The following is a 21,295-nucleotide window of genomic DNA, read 5'->3' as shown; positions in this document are numbered from 1 at the left end:
ATCACAGGTCTAGATCTAAAGAAGAAAGCCTTTATAATAATAACAGCTCAGATTTCATAGCACTTTAAGGTTTAAAAGCCTGTGAGACAGGCAATGTGCAAGTGATACATTATACCATTTTTCCAAATGAAGAAGTGGAAGCTCAGAGAGGTTAAGTGACTTGTCCAGCTAATAATGGCAGGGCCAGGACTACTTCCGATGCTTCTGATTCAACGACAACTTTGCTCTTTCCACCAAGCTTTGAGAAACACATTGTAGTCATGGGAACACTGATGAACAGCTCCTGAAAACATGGGGAAATAGGGGGAGAGAGAAAGAAAGGGAAAGAGGGAAAGGAAAGCAAATGTCACGTAAAAGAAATATTTGATTTACTTTGTAAAAACTTTTTAAAGAATATTGATTGACCAGGAAAAACTTAGAGGGTTGGTGGATGAGACAATCACTCAGGGATTCTGCTGAGTAAGTTAAAGTATTTAATGGCCTAAGTTACTTTGCAGTAACATCTTTATGACTTTCATGTAATAGGGAATCTATATGAATGAATTATCATAGCATCCTTTTGCCCTCTTGCCCGAGAATAGCATTTCTGCCAGCATTTCTGACTTGTTGTTTTTTTTTTTTTTAAGAGAAGTAGTTATGGAAAGAGTCTTGGATTTGATCAGACTTTCTCAGATTTATTCCTACCTCTGATATTGCTTAGCTTGAGTGACTGTAGGCAGGTTATTTAACCTTTTAAGACTTCACTTTTTTCATTTGCAAAATGAGTCACATGTACAAAATGAATCCTTCACAGGGTTATTGTGAAGAAAGCATTGTATAAACTTTTGTATCATATGAAAGCAGTATTATTGATAGTGACAAAAGAACATCCTGGTTTGTGTTGAACTTTTCTTTGTGACAGCTCCTTACAATGTGTACCCTCTCAGTTGTTACAAGATAAAAACAAACTTTATTCCATCTCAACAACATACATCAGCTTAGAAGAGAGCCAAGGTTTTTTTTTTTAATTTCATATCATTGTTTTATGAATACAGAGTCAATCACTACCCCAAGAACAATCTGAATTCATGCCTTATTTGTTATTTGTAACCTGATTATATGTATGTATTTTGAATTTCTCACTCTTCCCTTGACTATCTTTAATTTTCCACTGCAGTGCATATAGAGCATGTTCAGCTTTTGCAAGTAATAATAAGAAACATAATTTTTCATATAGAACTGAAATTGTAGAAGATTTGATGTATTCACCTGCTCTGAGATATTAATTTACATTTTTATTCTTTGTTCTTATTTTCCTACCTTTTACTGTTCTCATTTATTGATGTAGCTGACACAGCGTGGATAAGATAGTATATCAAGCCCTTATCTCTTGCTAGATAGATACTAAAGCTTCTAGGAAATTATTAGTAACATTATGACCCTGATGAAATAACTTCATTTTTCCATTTGCATTTCTGTAGTCATAAGCAAGTAGTAAAAGGAAGAAACAATTTCTTTGTCAATAAGGAGTTCCCAATTGAATCATTCTTTTCTAGGTAGCAGCTCATTAATAAGTGTATCACTGGTGATGTCTGCAAGAAATTTTTTCCCCTTTGGTGTTTGCAGCAGGGGTGGTCCTATGGGAGGTAATTTTTTAACCTGTTTAAAATTAAACTATATCAACTAAGGTGAAAGTTTATTTTCTCCAAGATCTGCTTATGAACTTTGCATTTGAATGTCTCATTCATTATTGCCGTAACCCTTACTCTATGCTATGGAGGAAATAGCCCTGAATTCTCAGTAAGGAGAGATGTCTTCTTTGATGCTATGTGACTGTAAACAAGTCACTTTTTCATCTGTAAAACAGGTTAAATAATGGCTGTAGTACCTGCCTCCCAAGGCTGTTGTGAGGGTCAAATGAAATAATATGTATTTAAAAAATTGCATAAATGTTAGCTGTTATTGTTAATAATGGTGATAACAATCATTACAATAACAATGGAATAAAACCTTCTTGAAAGGAAAAGACACCATGGTCTTCCTAATTTTTATTTCTATCTGTAGACACTAACAAGGCAAGTTAAATCAAATTGAATTATTGTTATTCTCTATTCTTACAGCAAGAGAATTCTTCCTTACCCACTTGTATTTGTGGTAGTATTCTGAATGAAATGTGACATATTTTTGCTAATCTTGTTTTCCTCCCTTTCTTCTCCCCACTGTACTCATAATAGTCCTTAGTCCTATTCCATCCCATTTAAAAATTTGTTCCTATTATTATTTGTGTCACTATCCTGTTTCCTGTTTTTTTTTTCTTCTTAACTAGTCATTGTCCCTTTCTCTCCACAAGGGAACAGTGTAGTGTGTAATAAGCGTGTGGTCCCTTCTATCTATTGTGAACAAAGGGTGAAATGTAATAGGGCCTTGAAGTTGAATTATAGAGTAAGGAAGGAGAGGGCAGGGGCTGAAGAGAACTCAACCTATCAAAAACTACAGAACCCAAAGTTGGTAATAGCGTGTGAGTAGGATAATCCTGTGTTTCTGTCTATTTACTGCTTCTGCTATGCTTGGTTGAAAGAGTATCATTTCTAGGTCTCACTTAGGGCAAAAATAAACTCCCTCTATCTATATTATGTCATCTTCCAGAGCCAAGGACAAACACAACAACCTCTCATAGACCAAGTCTTAAACCCAATTCATTCTGGAGCTCACATATTGGACAACAATAGGTCCTTGCCCAAGCACCACTTAATGGTTATTTTTTTGGGCCCTCTTGTCTCAGAGAGAATGTAAATAGAAACTGTTTCTCTTTTGATGAGCAACCCTGAGGGTCTTCCCCTCCCATTTTGATTTCTTTTTTCTTTTTTAAATTAAAGGGGTCACCCCTGGACTCACTCCATAAAGAGGCCTATTCACTGAATGAGCATTGCCTCACTCAAAGTGAGAACTTGAGAAGACCTTAGCTTAAAAAGACCAAGATCTCCCACTGCATCCAGGGCCATCTCCAGTTTTCCAGATCTGTATCACACCACTGGACCCAGATGGCTCTGGAGGAGAAAGTAAGGCTGGTGACCTTGCACAGCCCTCCCTCACTCAAATCAAAGTCAATTGCAAGTCATGTCATCATCTGCCTGATGTCATGGTCCTCTTCCAAAATGAAGGACAAACACAACAAAAAAATTCTGTAGTGTTTGCTGTGTGCCAGGAACTGTGCCTTAGTCCTAGAGATACAAAGAAAAAAAGCAAAATCAGTCCTTTACCTCAATGAGCTAACATTTTAAATGGGGATTGTACATAAATATATATATTTATATGATGTACATTGTATAAGAAGTATGACTTAACAGAGTCAATGGAAGGTAGCATTATAGGAGAAGGCACTAGCAATTGTGGGAACCAGGAAAGGTCTCCTGCAGAAGGTGGCACTCGAGCTGAGTCTTGAAGGAATCCAGGGATTCTAAGGGTTGGAGCTGAGGAAGGAGAACATTTGATGAGTGAGTGATAGCCAGTGCACAGCCACAGTTAAGAGGTGTAAGGTGTGAGAAACACAAAAGACAGTATAACTTGAGTGTGTGCAGAGGAGTGGTGTATAAGAAGACTTGAAAGGTGCAAAGAGGGCAATATTTTGAAGAGCTTTAAACGACAAACATGATTTAATGTTTCTTCTACATCTAAAAAAGGAGAGATGTAGTATCAGTTGATGATAATAAATAATAACAACAATGATAACTGCTATCTCTGGAGCTTTAAAATTTGTAAAACATTGTACGTATATTAACTCATTTCATTGCAAAAACTCTTTAAGGTAGGTGCTATTATTATCTTCATTTTACAGATGAGGAAACTGAGGCAGGGAGTGATTTTTTTTTTTTCCGCCTGGGATCATACAGCTAGTAAGTGGCTGAGGAAGGATTCAAACTCAGGTATTTGTGACTCCAAATCATGCAGTCTATTCTGCACCACCTAGTTGCTCTACTTTATCATGCTCAGAGTCCTAGGAAATTTCCTTTGCTTCCCAGCTGTTGCCTTAACAGTCCCTTGTTTCCCCTACCACCAGAGAAGCTTCCTTTCCAGTCTTTCTCTGATTCATCTTGATAACGTGGGCAGCTTTCTAGCTATAAGTGTCATTGAATATCCTGCCAACTTGCCTGGCATTACTCTATTCTTCAGTCTTCTGAAGAAATTGAAATGGCCAACTGAGTAGTCAGAGTCCAGGGTCAGTGCTTATTCTGGATCTGGTTTGTTGATATTTAATTTTCCACAAAACGTTGGATCCAAACAGATTTATCTGCCTAGTTGAAAACCAACCATTGTTATGTTGGATCTGTGTTCCTTTTATTTGAGATTTTTTTTCTATTAGACCCCATATCAGATATCCTCACTGGTAAAATTTGACTAAATCCCCACCTGTTCTGGTTTTCTTGGTCACAACATGTTCCATCTGACAGGAAAGTGATTCAGTCAACATAAGTATTGGGGGGCAATGCTCCCAATAATTATCTGCTTCTCTCTTCTGCTCCTTAATTTCGTTAGCTTCTCTTGCTAGATTTCTCTGCAATACTTTGTCATTATACCAGCCTAAATTATACCCATCACAACAATGTGCACATCTAGCTTTACTCTTTAAAGATACATATACAAACACAGCTTTTTAATAATCCCCAACCAGAATATTCATAAGTGTAGAAAGTTATGCCTTTCCAAGTATAACTGTAATTTGCACCAAGAGGAATAATAAGATTTGATACCATTACAAATCTGACAGGAAAAGTTAATAAAACAGAGGGGAAACATTTTAAAAATAACTTATACCAAATAGCAGTTTGTAAAATTGTACTATTAAAAATATGGATGTAGGTACAAAAAAAATAGAAAAACTGCCAGTCAAAACCACTTTCCATCTCCAATTATACCTTATCAGTGGCTCATTGATACCTTATAACAATAATGTATATTTTAAAGAAATTTTCTTATAAATAAATTAAAAACTCCTAGGTTAGAGTATAAAGGGAAAGAAAAATCATCACTCTTAGCTGGAGTTAACTATGCATAATAATGTAGACTTCTGGAATAGATGAACCAGTTTCTCCTAGTAAACAAAGTAAAGAAAGGGGCAAAGTAAGTTAACCCCAGGTCTCATATCCCTGTAGAGAAGGCTTCATGTAGCTTTGAAAGCTCAGTGTGGACTAGGTTTCTATTCTAGGTGGAAGCCACTTTTCTTTGTCTTTGTTCTCTCTTTTGATTGTGGGTTGAGAAAGGCCTTATAAGGTTAAAGCAAAACAAATGAAAATATTTGGTAAAAATTTTTAAAATTCTTATTTTGTTGACTTATTTGGGGAACTTTGTGAAAGGATCCTTGATCTGTGACTCTGTCTGACTTTGTATTTTGAGATAATTGTGATTTTCATCTGTACATGAGGAATTATGTATGATCATGCAAAAAAATGAAAATAAAATAGAGGGTGGCAATTTATTTCATATTCAAATTTGTGCATTTTTGATCGTTCTCCAAAACCGTATAAAAGCCTAAAACCCAGACATCCTAACTAGTCTCATAATATAGATAAAAATACTTGAATCTGGCAGTCACTACATAGTATCGCCATTAGAGAACAGTTGGAATAGAAGGGTCATCAGCAACAGTGTCCAACAGCCATACCTGTTTTTTTAATTCAGTACAAGCCCATTTACATGATTGCCATCCTACCCCACCATATACCAATATCAGTCAGGGATAAAACATTTCATTTTCTTGGCCTACAATGTAAAATGAATTAGTAGCAGAGACCAAACAATGGTGCTACTTGGATCATGTAGGCTGCATAACAATTTGATTTTCCTCCTCTTGAGAATTACAGGAGTTGGGTAAGTGCTTAGCCCAAAGGAAAAACTTTAAGTGGACATTCTACATAACAAATGTAGACTGGATAAGGGGATAGTTCATAAAAGGAAAAGTATTGTAGTCCAAAATATTCCACTTTTCAGTTATTAACTTGAAACATATCTATCATAGCAATAATAACAATCAGTACAACTACAAAAAAATCATTTAAAAACTTCAGTGATCACTTATAAAATTTATTTAGAGAATTAGAAGTCTGATACCACCAGTAAGGCAGAATGATAGACCATGGAATAGCACTTAATAAGATCAAAAACAGTCTTATTTTAAGAGGATATGTATTAAGAAATTATAAAATTTCAGAACTGAAGGAACCTTAATGACAACCTAACCCCTTGCCACCAGATTAATCTAATCAGTTATGAAATGCCACTCTAGGAATGGACTGTCCTGATTGGTGTGTGAGTGAATGAAAACTTGCCTGCACTATATCTGGTCAGCTGCAGACCTCGCTTCACATCCTATTCAGTCATCTGCTAGGGATCCAGGACCTACCTAGGTAGCTTTTCATCTGTCCTTCTGCCACGTGTATAGCACCACTCTCTTCCCACTCTGGGAACAGTAATTAAACAATACTACTGGAAAGACTGTGATAATCTACTCTCCATGTGTCTCCACCCACAGTCTCTGTGACTTTTCATGTCAAAACTCCATCCCCAGTCCAAACCCTTATGTGTTGAATCCTCCCATTAGAATGTCTGCTTCTTGAGGCAAGTGACTCTCAAACTTTTGTGTTTATATCCTCAGTGCATAGCACATTGCCAGTGCTTAACAAATGTATTTCATTCATTCATTCATTCCTGGTTGCCCTCCTTTGTATGTGTTTGACTTACTATTTATAAGATGTGGTGCTCACAAGAGAACACATACAATATGTGAGCTGATCAGAGCAAAGTACGGAAAGACTGTCACCTCTTTATTGTTCAAGATTATTTCTCCTTTATTTCTAAGTGCTTTATCTTGTATTTATATTTATATCTAGGTCCTTTGATTTATATTGAGTTGGCAGTCCACTGAAGTCCTTGAATATTTTTCAGATGAGCTGCTGCTTACCAACGGCACTCTAATTTGTACTGATTAAGTTGATTCCTTGAACTCAAATAGAAGATTTACATTTATCCCAAATAAATTCCATCTTATTTGCTTCCATCTAATATTCTAGCCCATCTAGATACTTTTGCTGTCACCTGATTGATTAGCTATCCCTTCCAGATTTGTGTCATCAGAAAATTTAATAAGCGTGCTGTGTCTTTATACAGATGATTTTATAACAAATATTTAATAGCACAGGGGCAAGCATAAATCCCTGATGTGATTAACTAAAGGCAATCTTCCAAGTTTTTGGATGAGAAAAAAATAATAAAGAACATTAGAAATACTATTTTCAGTTTTATCATTTTGAAATGCTTCGTCTTGATATTCAAAACACTTAAGTTTTAAAAAAAATAATGTAGTCTGTGTCTGTCATCCATTTAGGCAACAGTATGGTATAGTGGAAAAAATGCTGGATTTGGGTTCAGATCTTTCCTCTGCTGCTTATTATCTATGTGAACTTTGGCAAATCACTTAGTTTCCCATAGTCTGTTTTCCCAGTTTCCTGAGGGATTTCAACTGGATGAGTTCTGAAGCTTCTTCTGTGTTTAAATATTTGATTGTATAATTTTTTACATTTTAAAAATTACATTTTTTTAATGACATCATTAAAGAACTGGAGAATTTGACCTATTTAACGATAGAGGTAGGGAAAGCTATCACTGTGTAGTTGTTTCTAGAAATTATGTGTCAGATCCTGTTTGGACCAAAATGACAATTAAAAAATATTTCCCTATCCATTTTAATGTTCACTGAAGTTTAGAGTTATAATACAGTCTGACCTCTGTAGATGCTTAGACTTCAATATGAAACTTTTATTTTTTTTTATTTTGCTTAGAATATACAAGTGTAGAACACAAATAATAACAATAATCAAAGCAAATACTGGCTCAATCAGTGAACAAAACACGCACATTTTAACCAGGCAAATGTGATTTCAGTAATGACTCCCTATAGGGAATGGAGAATGTCTCTTTATGAAACCCTGTACATGCCTTTTGAAAACAGTTTTAAGCAGTTTTCATGTATATTTCAAGAAAAGAATAGATGAAAAGTTACCCTTTGGTTTACACTATTTCTAGGTGATTACGAAATTACAAAAAAAAGAAGATTATAAAAGAATCCGAATATAAAAGAAAAAGACTGGCACTCACATTAAATTTTAACTGCATTTTACAAAAAAGAAGAATAAGGAAAAAAGAGGCATAATGTGAGAAAATTTAGAAATAAATCGCTATTTCTAGATCTATCTATCTACCTTGTAAAGGTAATATGGTACCTCAGATGATGAATGGTGTCACATTTTGATTAAAAAAGTAAAAGTCCTCAAAAGAGGGAGGAAGGAGATTCAGTTTAGTGAATTGAACATTGCATCCTTAACATTTTTCATCCTGAACTCATTTAGTGGAGGAAATGGATATTTCATCAGACATGGATTTGACGTTCCATCACATTATGCGGTAAACAGTACAAACGATGTTATAGGAATAGGGAAGCTGGAAAAGCTAAGACAGTAGCTGCTGTAAGGCACTGGTTATCTCATTTAAACAGATATTAAATGTGGGTGCCAGTAATGTGATCATCAGCTGCTTCCCACTTTGTGAATAAATTGCTTAGAAGGAGTCTTTTGCCTACCAGATGTGACCTAGATTTAGATTTCCAAAGGCTTGGGGGGGGGGGAGTCTATTGTGTTAAAAAACAATTGCTGGTAAAATGCATGGTAAATGAGCTTATCTCACTTTTCCAGGTGTTTGAGCTAATATGTTCTGGAATTACTGCTTCATTTATGAAAAATAATTGAGGAAAATGTTCCAGCAAATCAAATTTGGTTAAAGGCTTAGGATGGCTATTGTGTTGTTAGCAAGTTTTTAAAAGGCAGGACAAGCAGGGAGCCAACAGAGATAATAAAAATACAGGAAAGTGTGTTTGAGAACAGTCTTTTGTAAAAGGGTCAAGCATAGGTTTTCTATCCAACTTATATTATGGTTTAGCAAAATATTGAAAAACAATATGGATAATTATACTCTTTTCAGTGCATATGAAAGCTGGTTAGAAAACTCAAAGCTATGCTGTCTGCTGGCTCTGATAAGTCTTATTCCTATGTTAAATTCAGCAAAATACTTTTTAAAAAAAGTAACATCTTTATTCTCACTGTATGTCTCTCTCTCTGCTTTTTCATTTCTTTGAATCCTTAGGAGCTGCCACTCCAAAACCAGACCCAGAGCCAGAAAAACAAACCGACCACACGGTTAAGATTGCTGGAGTCATTGCGGGCATCTTGCTGTTCGTTATTATATTTCTGGGGGTTGTACTGGTAATGAAGAAAAGGTGAGCTTCAAACAAATATTAACTATATGGTTAGTCATTTGTTTGTGTTTTCCAAGAAATCTTGATATTGGCAAAAATATGCAGATAGCAGATTGGTGTTTGACAGAAGATAAGAAAATGTTTTGGGAGAGTTTTTGTTGTTATTGTTGTTTTCACCTAAGTCTGTCATTTCGATATTCTTTATCCTGGGGGGTTGTGAATGTTTGTGGATATATGATTAAAAAAATCGTAGGGTAAATTGTTCTAATTTTGTATAGATTACCCATGCCCTGTCATACTAAAATAACACAAGCATTATATCTACTATGAAAATCATGCACTACTTCAACAAGTGGCTCCACTGAAAGTAGCATGGGCCTTAAAGTAGCAGTCAGACAGGTAGCAATTAAGATTGGTTGATTGGTTGGTTGATTCATTTATCTAATTATTTATTCATATTATTTATTAATTTAATAATTTATTATCTAATTCATTTATCTAATAAGAATTTGATGGCTTGGCTGCTTATATAGCATTATTCTTGGAAGATGGAAAAAGTAAAGAGAATAGAAGATATTCATTGCTGTTGGTCTCCAGGATTGATAAGAGAATAAAATATGCTAGAAATATCTATTTATTTGAAGGAAAATAGACTTAGAGAGAACAGGAGGAAGACCATTTTAGTGACAACTTCAGAGATGGGTGAGATAAGGATAGTAATATGACAACTGGTCTAGCTGGAGGAAAGAAGCAGAGGATAGTGGGAACACAGTAGTAGTAAAGAGACGAGGCTGAATATTGTTCCCTTAGAACATCCCCCAACCCAAATAGGGAGAATAAAGGTATTTTCTTTTGTGTCTTAACAAATCTGTGATAAAAATCAACTGTAGATATCAGAAAGTTACAGTTTAAATTTCCCCAAATTGGGAAATAAATAAGAAATAAGTTCCCTTTTTTCTTAGTTTTATAACAGCGATGGAAAAGGAATGATTAGCATTTTAAAAGAAGCAAAGCAATTAAAAGAATAAACCCATCACTTGATAGTCAAACTTCTGGTGATAAGTGTTTACCTAAGCTGGTCCTCCAACAGTGGATGTGCAGTTAGTTGCTGCTGTGCCTGTTTTAAGATGGTGTCTATGTCTTAAAGTAATTTGTAAAAGGGGCTGAAGTGTTGTGGAGCTTGCCACTAGTGATATGAGAAGAAACTAAGTTCTTTAAAAACTTGTATGTATTTGGCAATCAAGGTACATGGTAGTTATCCAGAGAATTTATTGACTTACTGTATAACACAATAACAGTTACTAGATCTCAGAGCAGGGATTGGCACATTATAGATAGAGATGGAAAGAATTCCCACCATACCCAGCAAAATATCCCTTCCTGTTTGGAGTCTATAGTTAAACTGATAAGGCAGAAATAAATGAAAAAGACTTAAACATATTTTAATTTCTTTATTTTAACTTGTTTCTTGGTAAATGCTTCAGTATGCATAATATAGTTAGTGGTAAATCAGATGGGGTTAATAAGAGAAGCCTTTTTTCTTCCCTCTCAGATTCTGATTCACTAGACTAGGCCCATACCATGGTTTGCCAAGTTATCTCTCTTCTATCTGCTAGACTTTGAAGAGCACTTGTGCTTTCCGATCCTAAAGAAATATATTATCCTATTTTTCCAGTCCCCTCACCTCTTCCTTGCTGCAAATACTTTACCTCACTACTTTCCCTTTGGGTCAATATTGTGTGAAACAGTCTAAATCCTGGAATGTCCGTCTGACCAAGAGATCAGCAGGCTTTAGAAACTACAGGTGCCAGCCTGTTATGCCTAGGCCTTTCACAGGCTGTGGAGAAAGGAGAGGGAAGGACAGTGCCAGGAGATTAGAAAATCACTGGTATGGGAAGGAAAAAGTCAAGAAGAATCTCTCAAGGTGCATGAATCTTTGTCAAAACAATGGTACTCGCAAAAACAAAACAAAAAAAGAATCAGTGGTATTAATCACCTATTTCAAATCACAAGAAAAATTGTTGGGTTTTGTTTTTTGTTTTGTTTTGCCTTGTTTTTCCTCCTAGACCATACATGTTTAACTCTAGAAATATTTTGTACTTTGCTCCTTAACAATATTGTTTAAACTTAAACCTGAGTTGCTTCTACAAAAAAGTAAAATATGTTCTTTAAATAGGCACTATGGAAAAGTCTTAACTGCAGCAATCCATAAATGCCATACTCCTTCTCTCCTATACCCTTTCCTTACCTGTCTTTCTTTCCCTCACTCTTCTTGTTCTTACTCTTCTCCTCAATCTTACTCTTTTCCCCTTCCTTTTATTCCCTGTTATCAACCTCTCAGTCTCTCTTTTCTTATGTAGCCTACTTTCTATCTTCTTCTTTTTTGTATTGTTTTTCATTAATTCCTCCTTCACAGAATTGTTGTGGAAAATTTGGTTCCTGAGGCCTTTCTTCCTTTTCTAGTTTTTTTAAACCATCCCAATTCTTTCCTTCTCTATTCCTCTGTTTGCCTCATATTCTCTCCTCACTTGCCCCTCCAACTCAGTTTTACATACATATAATATCTTTGACATGAATTTTAATATAATACAAAGGCAAAGGAAATAGATTTACCATTCATACATATATACATATATATATATATATATATATAGGAACACTAAAAAAATCTTTGTGAATTGTATCACTTTTAAGGATATTTGTGTGAGTTGGTATAAAGGATAGACAGAAGCCACTGATCCAGTTGCCCTTGTGACCTAAGCTAAAAGTTAAACAGCACTCCAGGGAGAAATTGTGGGTAGATTAATTCATTATTCTGCATGGGTCTCATGGGTGGTCACTTAGGTTATGTTATAAATAATGCATTTGTAAAGAATTGCTTAAGATAACATATGGCCTTGGTATAACTTCAAAGTAAATACCAATAACTTGTATCCGTTTCATGTGATTATTTACCCCATAATCATTTTTGACTTCATACAAATGATATGCCACAATTTTTACTTGCCTTTGATATATCTGAATCTTGAACTATGACATCCAGAAGACAAACCTCTCAGTTTGGTATATTATACAAATATCCAACATTTTGGAAATCATCAATCATATGACATACTTTTTCGTTATAAAGTCATCAACAAAGACAGGCAATCAAATAAGCACACGCAAAATGGGCAAAATCTTATCCCAATTTCTCAGCTTTCTGCAGGGAAGAGTTATGCAATTAATAAGTGACAAACAAGCAAGATATATTTTTGTTCTAGTTCCCCCTTCCAGCACCTCCCAGGTTTCTACCACCTTTGACCATGTTTTAATTCCTTTCTTCCTTTCTTCCTTCTTTTACATATTTATGGTCAGTGTGTGTAACTTTGGTTCTGCTGATTTTACTGCTGTATTACTTCATTTAAGTCTTTGGATATTTCCTTGTATGTTTCATCTGTGTCATTTTTATGGCACTGTAATATCCCAATTACACTAATAGACTGTAATTTGTTCAGACATTCTGCTATTGTAGGGGATATAGATTGTTTCTAAGATTTGGATATTACAAATAGAACAGCTGTCAATATTTTTATACAGACAAGTCCTTTTCTGTTTTGGGGATAAAGTAGTAGCAAATAAAATACTGGGTTAAAAATAATTAGCTAATTTTTTTCCACTCTGTTTGCATACTACTATTTAGGAAGAAAAGAAAGAAGGAAGGGAGGGAGGGAGGAAGGACTCAAAATTGTGCTCAGTTTTTTGTTTTGTTTTGTTTTTTGTTTTTTACTCTGATTACACACTACCATATAGAAGGAGAGGGACAGAAGAAGGAAGGAAAGAGCAGTTATTAATCATTTGCTGGCTGCCAGACACTGTGCTCTCCAAAATGTTTGCACTAGTTTGCAGTCTTACCTGTGGTATATGTCCTATTTTCCCATACTTTTGTCAACATTGAATTCTGTCATTTAGGAGTTATTTTTGCCATTCTGCTCATTATGGTGTGCTACTTTAAGATTGTCTTGATTAGCACTTCTCTAAGCATCTTTTCATGAGATTATTAACACTTTGTATTTCATCTTTTGTTAAACATTCATGTCCTTTGACCACTGGTCCATTACAGACTATGTAGATAGCCATAAATATGGAGTCTTCTGGGTATTCATCATATCCTTATAGATTTAGAATGTCAAAACATGTGCATTTATTTTAAAGTGATCATTTAAAATCAGATCAGCATAAAAGAGCATTAAGCATGAAAATGTTCCTTGAAGATTAGTCGATATTTAATTAGAGGCAACATGGTAGAATGGTAAAAAGCTAGAAACCCATATAACAGAGTGTTAATTTTTGACAGTACTGCTAAGTATGTCTGTGACCTTTGGAGATACTGAACTCCCATCTTGACTTTAGTTTCCTCATCTATAAAATTATGACTGAGAAAGAAGAGAAGATGTGAATGATCTCTAAGATTAGATACTTTCCAGCTCTATACTTCTGTTTTCTATGACATAGCAACAGCTACCATGTCTTTTAATCTCTGGAAGTAGAGCAAACAGGTCATTTAAATAGTTGCCTCTACTTTGTTATTTAAGTAAAGGATCTTTTTTGTTCAGAATATACAACTATTAATGATGTTGGGTGCCTTTTATACAATACGTCCATTTCCATCCTTACCAACCATTCTTAGTACCAGCACACAGATAATGTTAACTAGACTGGGAAAGTTGATTTTAGGGAAGCTTATATTCTTCTTTTCATCACTGTTAATTTATCACTTTTCCATGCCATAGGTTGTACCTCCAAATGTGGTAGCCTCTTAAATTATCACACCATTGATCACAAATGGGAACTAGGCTAGACATAATATGGATGGTTATTTGACCCAATACAGACCTACCAAAAAAAGTATACTTCCAAAAAAAAATATGTAAATCCTTGTCCTACTGAAGAAGAGCCATTCGCATTATATTTATATTTGTTAGTTGAAGACCTACCTTATGGCTAGTGAAGAGTCATGAATTAAGGTCACATTTGTACTTTTATTATGAATCAACATTCATTATTAATTTTATAAACAGCTTGTATCTTCTAGAGAATTGTCATTCCATAAAAATCCTAACTGAAGATGGGACTCTGTTGGAAAAAATGAAAACCTGTTCAACTCATATATCATTGTGTAATTCAAACCCATTATCACATAGATGGAGGCAATAACAAAATATGAAGAATGTAGATTAAACAAAGGAATCATTTTATGACCCCAATTGATGAATTTCCTAATGATCTTGCCATATTTATGGATGTTAAACTAATTTGTACTCTAGTCATATACACATTATTAAACATTATCATCCTTAACAGGATCTGATTGTCTAATGTCTATAGTTTATTATTTTGTTTATTCTATAAGTAATTTGATTACTTAGATTTCTTTCCCAAATTAATTAATTTTCTCATTGAGTACATATGGTAAACATTAAGAGTATGTGTCAGGTAAAAATAGATAAAAAATAGCTTGGCTGTGTTTTAACATTAAGCCACATAGTCGTAGATTCTTGAAATTCATATGCAATATTTTTAGCATAAGACATTTATTTTTTATCATATTTCTTCCAGGTATAAATAAATATACTTACACAAATGAAAATACCTCAGTGTTCATACAGAACAATTTATCTCAATAACACATTTGACACAATATAATATGCAAACACCAGTGTTCATGAACTGATTAATTATATTTATTGTTTTTTAAAATCATTCTATATCTTTTTAGAAGTCTGAGGGTATTTGTACTAATTACATTAATATCTCTGTCTGAAATGGCTGTAAATAGATAGTTCCAGAACTTGAGGTTTTAAAGAAAAAAAAAACGTAAAAGAGCAATTTTCAGCAGTGGGGGAAGACAGATATGAAAACCCCTCTACTAATGCACAAGCATGCATACAAATGCAATGGAGAATAATTTAGGTAAATGAAACGACTTTAGTTCTAGCACTCTATAGTCCCTGATGATCTTTTTAAACACATTTTAAGAGGAATACATTCTTAAATTCAGCAAATGGGATTAAATATTAAATATTCTCTAGTGTTTAGACAATACTGTTAGCACCAGGAAAATGGCCGTGAAAAATGGGAAATATTTCTAAAGGCATCTTGAAACAAAGAAGATAAGAGAGAAAATTTGATGAAAGCCCAGTTTTCAAAGAGATGTCAGCAGCATGTAGCTAGAGGCAACTTGGCATTAACTATAGCCCTTTGCAAGGTCTGTTTATATGTAGGGTGTGGAACTTTTTCTCCCATCTAGAGTGAAAGGTATATCCTGTGAGAAAATTTCTTGGGTCATTCTCTGTACAAAGTTTCAATCATTGTCCTATTTCAATTATTTTTCTCTGAGAGTAGCCAGAAAATGTTGTTACATGGAGAATCTTTTGAATTTAGATTAATGCGCTAGAATGTGTTCACTTAATATGCAGCAGCATACACAAAGCTTGGAAATGTCTGTGAAGATTTATTCCCTTGATTTTATTCAATTCATTTCAATTCAACAAACAATGATCAAGTATCTATTACTCAAGACCCTGCACATGAGAACACCATAAGAACCCAAAGATAGATAGATATACCAGAGATACTGATCTCATGGAGCTTACCATGGAATAAGCATAGTAAATAAATATGATACAAAGGACAATGAGATAAGTTCAAAAGAGAAGTTTAGGCAAATTATTATGACATTTGAGGAAAGAAACATTGTTTTCTCAGGGAGGATCTGGTAGAGAAAATAAGAAACTTTAGTAGTTCAAATTGGTAGTGAGAAGGAACAAAGTTACGGAGATGGAAAACAGCTGTATTATAAAAAGAGTAAAATAATGTGGCTGGAACATATATTTAGTATGAGATAAGGCTGTTCATAAGTAATCCTCCCCTTGCTGAATTTCTTGAGTACTTGCTTTCCCTCCAGGTTGCCTTCATTTCCACCTCCAACAACCATTGCTCCATGTTAATGAGAATCAGAACCAGAATAGAATTCATTCTTAGTGGTTCCTCCACCTTTTAGAAGATGAAATTATCATTAAGGCAAACCCAAGAAGTCCTCAACTGTTTTATTTTGGACAAAGAGAGCTCTTGCAGATGCCTAAATAATTGAAGTCACTTTCGCTGCTCTATCATGTCTCTACTGGTTTTCCCTGATCTCTTCATCTTTTTCCTCTGTTTGACCACTGTCTGTGTCCATTGTGTACTTCAAGGATAAATTTTTTTGTGTGTCCGTACATTGGTCCTTACCTTAATACTGACCACCATAGTTATCTTTTGATTCCTGGATTTCCTGAATAAGGAGGAAATATGCCTCCTTATTGTCCACTGTTCACTACATCCCCCATTTCTTTTGAATAAGGAATATGCTTATTCTAGTCTATACACTCTAGTAGTGGGTCTCATACCACAATATCTCAGTAAAACCTATGAAGTCAAATTTGTCTCCTTTCATTAGGTTGCCTGGTTCAGTTTTCTTGTTCCCTAAGTTGTGTTCCATCTGGAGGGTAGTTTCAACAGGTCCCCTCCATTGAAGAGATCTCCATTTCCGGTGGGGTTCATTTGTAATAAAGCTGGAGGAGAGGGTTTAGAATCATATACTTGGTTGAAATCTGAACCAATCTTATCCTGAACCATATGCTTGCATACTTAAAACAGAATGTATGTGTGTACACAAATGTAATTAATCCATCAACTAGTTATCTCTTGACTATCAACTAAAGAATACTTCTGTTGATGCCTCCGTTCTCAGTTTACTAGCTTTCTTATTTCACTACCTACCTACATCAAGAGGTCCCTAAGAAAGTGCTCAGAGACTAGCTTTGGAAACAAAGCAGTATGTTGAAGTACCTATTTATCACTTTTCCAAACTCTCCAAACCACTTTTATCTGCTAACAACCCCTAAGGAAGACAGAAACCATCCATTAAATCAGCAGACCATTACTCCTCAGAAGTGTCAACATGAGCTCGATTTGCCAGTTTAATGATACTTGAAGGTCATTAGCTATGTTACATGCACACACATGTGAAATATCCATCAGGCTCATTATTCTTTGTTTATTTCTTTAATGACAGCAAGTAGAAAAGGGAAATAAAATCCAGCAAGGGGAGAATTAGTTATGAACATTTTGAAATATTTCATTCCCAAGTCTTACTAGTGATCTAAAAGCAATCTATTCTCTTTCCCAAGCAATTGCAGTGGGGGAAGTTGAGAGGTTAGTGAGTAGAAAGGTAGCTGGTGAAATAGAAGCCTGTCACTTTCAATTAATAACTGATGAACAAATTACATATAGTTTTCCTTATATTAGATAGATAATAAATTTCAAATGCAGTTCCTGATATGTCTAAGTCCTTTTTTTCCTTTCTCAATCACTTGTCTTTTGATATGTTATAGTCAGGTCTCAGTGCTTTGCAAGTTTTCAGGCAATAATATCTGACTTTACTTTTTATTTCATCTCTGTCACCATTGCCTAAATATTCCAACTCTCATGACACAAGTAGTTCTCATACCAATGCATTTTTCTTTCCTTTATTGGGACATGCTTCCCACCATCTTTTATGATGCCAAAGAAAGAAATTAAAGCGTTTAATGAACCTTGCTCTCTGAAAATTTGGGAGTGAGTTGGGAATATACAATGTTGTTGGTTACCTGAAAAACTTGCCTCCTGGTGCTATGTCTGTTTGCATTTTCAGATGCACTATTTTAGGTTCATAAGTAGACTGGAAAAGCTACTTGATGCGTTTTGGTTCTTTTTCTCAAAATAGAAATCAATGGACAATAACTAATTGAAATGTTTCCCTTACCTGTGGACAATGAAAGAGACTCAGTAACCTGTCAAAACAAGTATTTGTATGTTCATATATTTCTATACATATGCTATGCTCCTATTTATAAAAGCTAAAAAAATGAATTGGTCACCTAAAATGCATTGTGTAATATGAAAAAGCCAGGCTGCAATGGCAAACAGAAAAATAATAGAACAATGAATGAATGAAAAAAAATGGGATCAGATGTTTCAACTCTTGAGCTTTCTTTGGTAATATTTAGATTGGATGTAAGCCAGTGTTCCCCCAGCTTGATGACACATGAAATCTCATCATTTTAAAGATGTGCTCAGTTCATTGTATCCTTTAGGAACATTGTTTTATATCCATAGTAAGAAAGTAAAGTTTCTTACACATAATGGTGAGGGATAAGTGATATTAGGCAGCTAGTTGGCATAGTGGATAGAATGCTAGACCTAGAATCAGGTAGACCTAAATTCATATCTCACCTGAGACACAATCTGTGTGCCTTAGAAATGTCTCTTAACCTTATCTGCCTCAGTTTCCTCATCTGAAAAGGGGGATGATGATAGTAATAACAACTCTCAGGGTTGTTGTGAGGATAAAGTAAGATAATTTTTGTAAAGCACTAAGTAAATACTAGTTGTTGTTGGTATTAGTAGGAGGAGGAGGAGGAAGAGGAAGAGGAGGAGGAGATAGGCAATCAGTGAACATACTTCCCTCTCTTTAAAGTGAAATCTGTACTCTCTCTCACCTATAACACCAGTGTTGCAAAATGTATGTAATATATTGCATAATATATACATAGAACAGGAACCTTTTATTGAACAATGGTGGAGACCTAGCTTTTGGGTAAACTTTGAACCCTATATAATTGCTAGCTATTTCCACAGGCCAGCTTGTTTTCCCCATCCTACTTAGAATACCAAAGTTGGAAGAAACCTCATAAAGCATCACTTAATCAATGCATTTCTTCAGCAGCAACATGAATAATGCTTAAGTGTCTGTAGTGATGGGAAGGGAATCAGAGCAGCCCATTCCACTTTCCATTAGCTCTGAGTATTCATGTTGCAGTTAGGCTCTTCCTTTGTATTGAGCTGAAACTACCTTCCTGTAATTGCCATTCATTAGTTTTGGTTCTGCCTTCTGGGAACACACAGAATTAGGCTAATCTTTCTTTTGCTTGATAGCCCTTCAAATATTTGAAGATTGGGGGCAGTGTGATCTTTCTAAGTCCTCACTAGGCTCAGTAGTCCCAATTCTTTCAGCTGTTACTCACACGACCATAGCTTTAAGTTCCCTCACCTGGTTCTCCTCTTCTGGTTTTTCTCTAACTGTATGCCAATTTGTTGGTGCTAGTCTTAAGGTATGGTTGCAGAACTAAACAAAATACTCCCAATGTGGTTTGACTTGGGAAATGGGACCCTTATTCTAGATATGGTACTGCCTTTAAGACAACCAAAATTGCATTAGCTTTTTAATCAGTCATGTTCAGTTCAATTAAATAAGTATTTATTTTCTGCTATCTACAGATCATTGGGCTAAGCAAATTAAAATATAGTTCCTGTCTCCATTGAGTTTACAGTCTAGCAAAAAGGTTGTAATGCATTTGTATGTAGCTATTATGATAATAAATGCAAGAAATAGGTACAAAATATTACCTGTAGTCTGAGGAGGAAAGGATTGTTTCTGACTAGAAGGGATCAGGGAAGAGTTTGGGGCAGGGATTGATATGGAGCTTGGTCTTGAAATATGGATGAGATTTCAATAGAGACAAAGAAGAACATTCCTGATGTAGGGAGTGGTGTGAGCAATAATATGGAAGTATGAGACATATCCAGGGGAGTAGTCTAGTTCATCTGGAAGAGATGATGACATATTTAGTAGGCAGAAAAGATAGGGTGGTACCAAGCCATCAAAGTGAGGGTCCTGGATGCTAGGATAAATAACTTGGATTTTATTCAGTGGCCAATATAAAGTTGATTAATTTTGAGCATAAGAGTGACATGATCAAGGCTGCATATAAAAAAGAATAATGTAGAAATTACATAAAGTATGTATTAGAGAATGCAAATCCATTAGAATGCTATTATAGTAGTTCTTCTGATGGTTAATAAGGGTCTATTGTAGGTGGGTAGCAATGGGAATGGGAAGGAAAGGAATAAACAATATCAGGCAGCTAGGTGGTCTAGTGGTTAGAGTACTGGACCTGGAATTAGGAAGATCTGTGTTCAAATCTGGCCTCAGATACTAACTGTGTGACCCTGGGCAAGTCACTTCACTTCTTCTGCCTCAGTTTTCTCATCTGTTAAAAGGGAATAATAACAATGCCTACCTTCCAGGGTTGTTGTGAGGATAAAGTGAGATAATATTTGTAAAGTTGGGGAGGTAGGTGGTGTAGTGGACAGAGTGCTGGGCCTGGAGTCATCTTCCTAAATTCAAATATGGCCTCAGACACTTACTAACTATGTGACCCTGGGAAAGTCACTTAACCTTGCTTGCTTCACTTTCCTCATCTTTAAAATAAGCTGGAGAAGGAAATGGCAAACTACTCCAGTATCTTTGCCAAGAAAACTCAAATGGAGTCATGAAGCATGATTGAAAAATGACTGAAACATGTAAAACACTTTGTAGACCTCAAAGCACTAAATGCTAGCTGCTGCTTCTTCTTCTTCTTCTCCTCCTCCTTCTCTTCTTCTTCTTCCCCTTCTTCTTCATCATCTTCCTCCTCCTCCTCCTCCTCCTCCTCCTCTCTCCTCTCTCCTCTTTTCCCTGTATTGCCTCTGGTGATCAGAGTCAACTGTACATTTTCCTCCTCTTGAATCCCTAGCTCCCTCATGATTTCTGATTATGCCCAGCCAAGCCTCAGACTTATAACACCCCTACCTTTCATCACCTTCATATCTATACACATGCTAAGAACCTTGTGTCGTACTTTACAGCAAAAAATTGAGGCCATTCACCATGAACTCTGTCTTCTCCACTCTTCCTCAGCTTCAATCACTCAGATGTCTTCTGCCACTTTCTCTTCCTTTACCCGTGTTTCACATGATCAAGTGGCCATACTCCTTATCAAGGCCAAACCTTCTACTTGTTTGAGTGATCCCATTTCATCTCATCTCCTCCAACAGATTTTCTTTCTGTCATTCCCTCTCTTTCTTTTATTTTCCATCTCTCTCCCTCTCTCTCTCTCTCTCTCTCTCTCTCTC

General features: G+C 35.4%; 1 protein-coding gene across 3 annotated transcripts in view; it reads left to right on the top strand.

The window, feature by feature from the left end:
• LOC114053920 (receptor-type tyrosine-protein phosphatase mu) overlaps window positions 1–21,295 on the top strand; it is a 958,135-nt gene that overhangs the window by 611,523 nt on the left and 325,317 nt on the right. For all 3 annotated transcript variants that reach the window (XM_027877057.1, XM_027877059.1, XM_027877058.1), the window contains exon 14: window positions 9,169–9,301. In XM_027877057.1, coding sequence (XP_027732858.1) covers window positions 9,169–9,301 — 133 coding nt within the window. The remainder of the gene's footprint in view (window positions 1–9,168; window positions 9,302–21,295) is intronic.

Source organism: Vombatus ursinus, unplaced genomic scaffold (genome assembly GCF_900497805.2).
Source record: "Vombatus ursinus unplaced genomic scaffold, bare-nosed wombat genome assembly UNPS02014812.1, whole genome shotgun sequence".
NCBI classification, from domain to species: domain Eukaryota; kingdom Metazoa; phylum Chordata; class Mammalia; order Diprotodontia; family Vombatidae; genus Vombatus; species Vombatus ursinus.
The sequence above is the reverse complement of the archived record's forward strand: the minus strand, read 5'-3'. Positions and strand labels throughout refer to the sequence as shown.